General features: G+C 45.6%; 1 protein-coding gene across 1 annotated transcript; it reads left to right on the top strand.

Moving 5' to 3' along the window:
* Positions 1 to 1,177: 1,177 nt before the first annotated feature.
* Positions 1,178 to 6,904, top strand: LOC110798983 (uncharacterized). The gene has a single exon (XM_022004183.2). The coding sequence runs from the start codon at positions 1,178 to 1,180 to the stop codon at positions 6,902 to 6,904; it is 5,727 nt and encodes a 1,908-aa protein (XP_021859875.2).
* Positions 6,905 to 7,211: the final 307 nt, after the last annotated feature.

The following is a 7,211-nucleotide window of genomic DNA, read 5'->3' as shown; positions in this document are numbered from 1 at the left end:
TCTTTAACTACATATTATAAAAACTTATGAAATATAAATATTTTGAAAATATATGTTAAGGTGAATCCAACAATATATTATATGCTAACTTTTGTTTTCATATACTAGAAATAAAATAGGGTCAAAGTTAATTATGTGAATAGTGCAAAAAGTTAAACCGGTGCGTGTATTCCGAGACGGAGGGAATATTAATTAAAATCTTATGCAATGACAGGAAAAGTACGTCGAAAATATGAAGCATGCATACATATTGCAGAAGATAGGCTGACAATCGGAGATGAAGATAAAGCTACAACTCTACTACTTCTTGCTTCTTTGCAGGAAAAGTATCTCACAAAATTGCACCTTCCCGTACTTAAGTTATTACCTAATGTACCATAGTTCACACCAACCTTTGGAGAAAATGTTGCCGCACCTGAAATTATTAATACAAACTGGTTTTAAATTTAATTGAACTTCATTAATCATTATTGAATCAACATACCCAATTTATAGCTCTATAGTTGCAAATTAACCCACAATCTAACATCAATAAATAAATGGCATCATACTTTCTCATTGTTGCAAGACTATAAATTTATGCAATCAATCAAAACACCATAATAACTCTAAGAAGATAAGCAGATTAAACAAACATTCAATCACTTCATGCATTATCCTCTTATTCTAACTGTACGGGGTGTCCTACCGGCACCACCTGGTACCGGCAGAACTCCCCGTATGTAAACTTAACCTGCAGGTAATCTGGTCATCTTAGGTAAATATCCTCTACCGGCATTATTTGCAAGACAACCTACCGGCATTATCATGAAGACAACCAACCAAGGGTCACTATCAACAGGTCGCTATCTAACCACAAGGGACCTACCAGATCGTACCCTTGGATTGGTCTATATAAGGAGCACCTCATTTATTGCTATGAGGTACACAAACACTTAAACACACTTCTTTCTTACTCCCTAATCATCTCTTAATCTCTCAGTAATCTTACTTAAGCATCGGAGGGGGGATCCTCGAACCACCCTCGAGGCTAGTTAATCCATTCTGTTGTGCAGATATCAACCGGCAATCTCGACAGGAATCCAGTATCCCACAGTCAGCTGTTCTCATTCCACACCCGGAACAATTGGCGCTAGAAGGAGGGGACCTTATCCCTTGAAACGGTAGAACAGTCAGCATGGATTTCTCACAGAAAGACGGTAAGAAATCAAAGAAAAGTCAAGAAAAAGCAACAACCCCACAACCGGCGACAACCTCCAAGTTTCAACCCTCACTTCTAAACCCCGTCCATCCGTCACAAGCACAATCAGTTATCAGCCCAATAACAAAAAACACCTCGATACCGGCACAAAGGGAATTCACAGTGGAGGATGATGATGAGTTAGAAATAGAAAGCCCTGCCAGAGAGCAACCGAAAACTCCGCTGGAGCAGACGCTGCAGGAGCGCCTGTCTCCCCTGTCGGAAGTATTCACGGGAGAGCAATTGAAAACACTGTCAGCGGTGATGGCCGCTTTGTCAGAGCTACCAGCTTCGCAGCAGCCAGGGTCAGTCGGCAGTCTAAGAAAGACCAGGTCGGCGGTTCCCCAGTTACCTGTTAGGGATCTCCTAACCGCCCTGAATCAAGAAAACACCCCAGAAAAAAGAAAGCGCTCGGATCCGGCGGAAACAGAATGGCCTGAAACAGAGCAAGTCCCCACCGCGGAATATGAACGAAGAGCGCCGGTTCTACAGATAGCTAGACGGCAGACAATCCAGCCAAAGGATTCTCCCCTGTGCCGAGAAATCCTAGAAGAAAGGATGGAAAGGATAAAAATCCCGACAGGAAGATACGATGGGACGACAGATCCGGAGGATCACTGCACCACATTCGAACAGCACATGATGTTGTACACTGATTCTGATGCCATGTGGTGCAAAGTATTCCCATCCACACTCCTAGGAGTGGCAGCGAGCTGGTATAAGGGCATAGAGGCACACTCCATATACAGTTTCCGACAGCTGCAGGCGTCGTTTTTGTCACGATTTGTGAGCAAACAGAAGAGAAAGAAATCATCGGGAGAGTTGATGTCGTTCGCTCAAAGAGATAGAGAGCCGTTAAGGGATTATCTCACCCGCTTTAACAACGAGTCAATCACTATTCCCAATTTGCAGCAGGAGGTTGCTGTTCTGGCTCTTATGAGGGGAATGCAAGAGTGCGAATTCAAGAAATATCTCAGCCGGAAGTCATACACCAATCTGGGTGACGTCCTGCACAAGGCCAACGAGTACATCAGGGGGGATGAAATGATGAAGATCTCCAATGTGGTAGTGGCAACCGGCGGAAATGTCGGGTACAATCCAGGCTATAACCCACAGACGGGAAAAGGAGGAAACAATTTTCATCAGAGCAATAATCAGCAAGGGGCAGGCCAGAGAAACCAGAATAACAGAAATGCCAATCCACAAGGGCAGAGAAGCCGGCAAGACAGAAGGGAGTCCAGAGGACTCTTTGATAACTACACTCCGCTGAACACACCGCGGACGGCAATTTATAACATAAACAACAAGATGGATGGCTGGAGAAGGCCGCCACCAATGCAGAGTAGGGAAAGGAATGTCAAGAAATTCTGTGACTTCCATAATGAGCACGGCCACCTAACAGAGGACTGCAGAGACCTCAAAGACAACATTGAGGATATGGTCAGAAAGGGGTATTTCTCACAGTATAGGGCAAGGCAGGGAAATGGTAACAACAACTCGGTGGGAGGAAACCCTACCAATTCATACCGGCCACAACAGCAAAATCAACAACAATACCCTAGAATCGAGCAACCATATCAGCCGCCTAGAATCGAGCAAAAACAGCCGGAAACCAGTGCCAGAGCAGAACAGAGGGATGGCGGGAAAAAACCACCCGTGTATGTAATTTCTGGCGGCCCAGTCCACGGAGGGACAATAAGCGGCGCTAGTAGAAGCTTGGAGGAACACAGGCACATGGTAAACTTTCATAACACAAGAGTGTGGCCTAACCCACCCAGCATACCAGTGATGACATTCTCGGAATCGGATTGCAGAGGCATCATTTTCCCGCATGATGACCCACTAGTTCTTACAATTGATATAGCAAATGCCGATGTGAACAGAGTACTGGTAGACGGCGGCAGCTCAGCAAACATCATCTTCTGGGAAGCTTTCAAACAATTGCACATACCAGAGGACGAACTTCAAAGGGTAAACTACCCAGTAATCGGTTTCTCAGGATCTACAGTGTACCCAGAGGGTAGTATAAGGCTGCCGGTGAAAATCGGAGAAGGATCCGAAATGCGAGATCTCATGGTGGATTTCCTAATCATTAAGGTGCCAGCGGCCTACAATGTGATCATCGGTCGCCCATTCATACATGACGTGCAGGCGGTAGTCTCCACCTATCACTTGACAATGATATATATGTCGAACCTGGAAAGGCCGGCAAAGATAAGGGGAAGTCAGTTGGCGGCAAGGTCCTGTTACTTGACTGCTTTGAGAACACCGGGAAGAATGGTCCCAGAAGTGAACTTGACTACTGAGCCGGCAAGGCAAGAGATACACTTGACTACTAAGCCGGCAAGACAAGAACAACTGTCAAAGAGGAAGAGCTGCACAAAAAGGGGTCGAACCGACCTAAACATGGAACACTTTGATGAAAGGCCAGTATCAGCACCAAGACCAATGCCAGATGGTTTGACAGAAAATATCGAGCTGGAGGCGGGAAATATGGATAGAACAGTCGTGATCGGTACGGAAATGGGGAGTGACATGAAGGTCAACCTCATAAGCTTGCTGAGAGAGCACGCGGACATCTTCGCATTCTCGGCGGATGAGATGCCTGGTATCGATCCAGAGATAATGGTTCACCGATTAAACGCCGACAGAAATGTTAGGCCTGTACGGCAGAAAAAACGTAATTTCTCCACGGAAAAAATGACAGCAATACAAGAAGAGGTGGATAAACTTCTGGCGGCAGGTTTCATTGAGCCATGTGACTACCCCGAATGGTTGGCAAACGTGGTAATGGTAAAAAAGTCAAGTGGGTCATGGAGAATGTGCGTAGATTTCACCAACCTTAACAGAGCATGCCCGAAAGATTTCTACCCCCTGCCACGGATTGATAGGCTGGTAGACTCCACTAGCGGTCACGCAATGCTCAGTTTCCTAGATGCTTTCTCAGGGTATCATCAGGTCAGCCTGCATAAATCAGACAGGAAGAAGGCGGCCTTTATCACAGATGCAGGAGTTTTCTGTTATAAGGCGATGCCGTTCGGGTTGAAAAATGCAGGGGCAACATATCAAAGGCTGGTTGACAAGGTGTTCGCCGACCAAAAAGGCAGAAACGTGGAGGTCTATGTAGATGACTCTATCGTAAAAAGCCGGAAGGAGGAGGATCATGTTAGCGACCTCCGAGAAACTTTTGAAACTTTGAGAAAATACAGGATGAAATTAAACCCAAAAAAATGCGTCTTCGGAGTAAGGTCGGGAAAATTCCTGGGTTTCTTGGTCAGCGAGCGTGGCATAGACGCCAACCCTGAAAAAGTAGAAGCAATCATCAGTCTGCCGCAACCCAAGAGCGTAAAAGACATACAGCGGCTGACAGGAAAAATGGCCGCCTTAAACAGATTTGTGAGCAAGTCGGCAGATAAGCAAATGCCCTTCTTCACAACCCTGAGGCAAAACAAGAAGTTCAAAAGGGGGACGGCAGAGCAAGAGGCCTCCGAAGCTCTAAAAAGTCACTTAAAAAACCTGCCAACAATAGCAAGGGAAAAAGAAGGCGGCAAATTACAACTATACATATCGGCGTCGCCAAAGACTGTTGCAGCAGTACTGGTAGCCGAAGCAGAGAACAAAGGGCAGCAGCCGATATATTTTGTGAGCCACGTGCTAAACGGCCCAGAAATAAGGTACACGTTGGTGGAAAAAATGGCATATGCAGTCCTCATCGCGGCTAGAAAGTTAAGACCATACTTTGATGCGCATACAATCGAAGTGCTAACAAACTTTCCTCTCGAAAAAGCCATCAGCAAGCTAGATACATCAGGCCGGTTGCTAAAATGGGCAATAGAGTTGTCCGAGTTTGACTTGGAATTCCGGCCAAGAACTGCAATCAAAGCCCAGGCATTGGCGGACTTCATAGTTGAAGCGTCATACCAAGAAGATGAAGTACAAGCTGAAGTATGGGATGTGTCAGTGGATGGTTCAGCTGCACAGACAGGCAGTGGGGCTGGAATAATCATGAAATCGCCAGCAGGAGACATTTTTGAGTATGCTATAAAGTTTACGTTCAACGCGTCAAATAACGAGGCAGAATACGAGGCAGCAATTGCTGGCATCCAAATGTGCCTCGCAGCAGATGCCAAAAGAGTAATACTGACAACAGACTCCCAGCTGGTAGCAAGTCAATTCAGCGGAGAATATGAGGCCAAAGAACCTTCGATGGTCAAATACCTGGAGAAGTTGAGGTCGGTGTCGGCTCAGCTAGAGAAATTCAGCATTAATCTGGTGCCCCGAGCAGAGAACACACTGGCAGACGCCCTATCAAAGTTAGCAAGTTCAAATGTCGCCGACTTGAAAAGAACAGTCATGATGGAAGTCATGAATAAGCGAAGTACGGAGTCGGAGGTAATACGGGTCATGGCCATCACAACTACCTCAGAATGGTACGATAATATCCAAACATACATACAGACTGGAGCGCTACCAGCAGATTTTGCAGAGGCCAAAAAGACAAGAAGGGACTCGGTTTGGTACATCATCCTGTGGGGACGGTTGTACAAAAAGTCATTTAGCCTGCCATTCTTAAGGTGCCTAACAGCATTCGAGTCAGCAAGGCTGATCGAAGAGATGCACGAAGGAACATGTGGGAACCATGCCGGTGGAAAACCCCTTGCCATCATCTGTCAAAGGCAAGGCTATTACTGGCCAACAATGTTAGAAGATTGTCGAGCTTATGTAAAAAAGTGCGAGAAATGTCAAAAGTTTTCAGCTGTGATAAACTTGCCGGCCAATGATTTGATGCCCATTCTGAACCCAATCCCATTCGCACAATGGGGAATGGATATTGTTGGACCATTCCCAATGGCGGCTGGAGGGCGCAAGTTCTTAATAGTAGCAGTGGACTACTTCACCAAGTGGATAGAAGCAGAGCCGGTAGCAAAAATAACGGCAAACCAGGTGAAAAAATTCATATGGAAAAATATAATAACAAGATTCGGGCTGCCGCAGGCAATAGTTTTTGACCATGGAGCACAGTTTGATTGTGCACCCATACAATGCTTCCTGGGATTATACAGAGTAAAGTTAGCTCACTCGTCAGTATGTCACCCACAGAGCAATGGGCAAGCAGAGGCGGCGAATAAGCAAATCCTGGCTGCACTGAAAAAGAAGCTAGAAGACTGTAAAGGCAAATGGGCAGATCTTATGCCAGAGATTCTGTGGTGCAACAGAACTGCTATCAAGGAGGCTACCGGCGAGAGTCCGTTCAAATTAAGCTTCGGGTCTGAGGCTGTTATACCGGCAGAAATGGCTCTGCCAACCATGCGAATCCAGCATTACGATGAGGAGAGAAACGATCAGCTGCTGCGACATCAGTTGGATTTCATGCCAGAAATCCGCATGAAAGCAGAAGTAAGTTCGGCAGCATACAAAAGCAGAATGAGCAGAGCATACAACAAGAAAGTGAAGCATCGGCCTCTAGGAGTAGGAGACCTGGTACTGCGGAGAACGGCGGCAACAGGAAAAGGAAATGCTCAAGGAAAGCTGACAGCCAATTGGGAAGGACCATACCAGATATGGGAGGAAATAGTTCCTGGATCATACCGGTTAATGCAAATGGATGGTACCACGCTCAAAAACTCCTGGAACGCCAGTACTCTGAGAAAGTACTATGTTTGAAAAAAAAAAAAACTGTTATGATGATGTATGAGCAGGCTGATTGCAATAGCAGTCTGCATTTTGCTGTTATGTATAATTAGGACGGTCCTCAAATACGACCAGTCCATAAATGAAGGAAGAAAAAAGCAAAAAACAAACGCTGCATAAATCAACACGCAAAGGTAATGTATGGATGTGATTAGTAACAGTAAAGAAAATAAATGCCGTTTGGGCACTTTACTGCGAAGCGTAGCAGTCCATAATAAAGTTGTTGTGATTAGTAGCTTTGGAGAAAATAAATGTCGTTAAGGCGCACTCCATTGTGAAG

The sequence above is a fragment of the Spinacia oleracea genome, chromosome 1 (genome assembly GCF_020520425.1).
Source record: "Spinacia oleracea cultivar Varoflay chromosome 1, BTI_SOV_V1, whole genome shotgun sequence".
Taxonomy (NCBI): Eukaryota; Viridiplantae; Streptophyta; class Magnoliopsida; order Caryophyllales; family Amaranthaceae; genus Spinacia; species Spinacia oleracea.
This window is presented reverse-complemented; position numbering and strand designations above follow the sequence as displayed.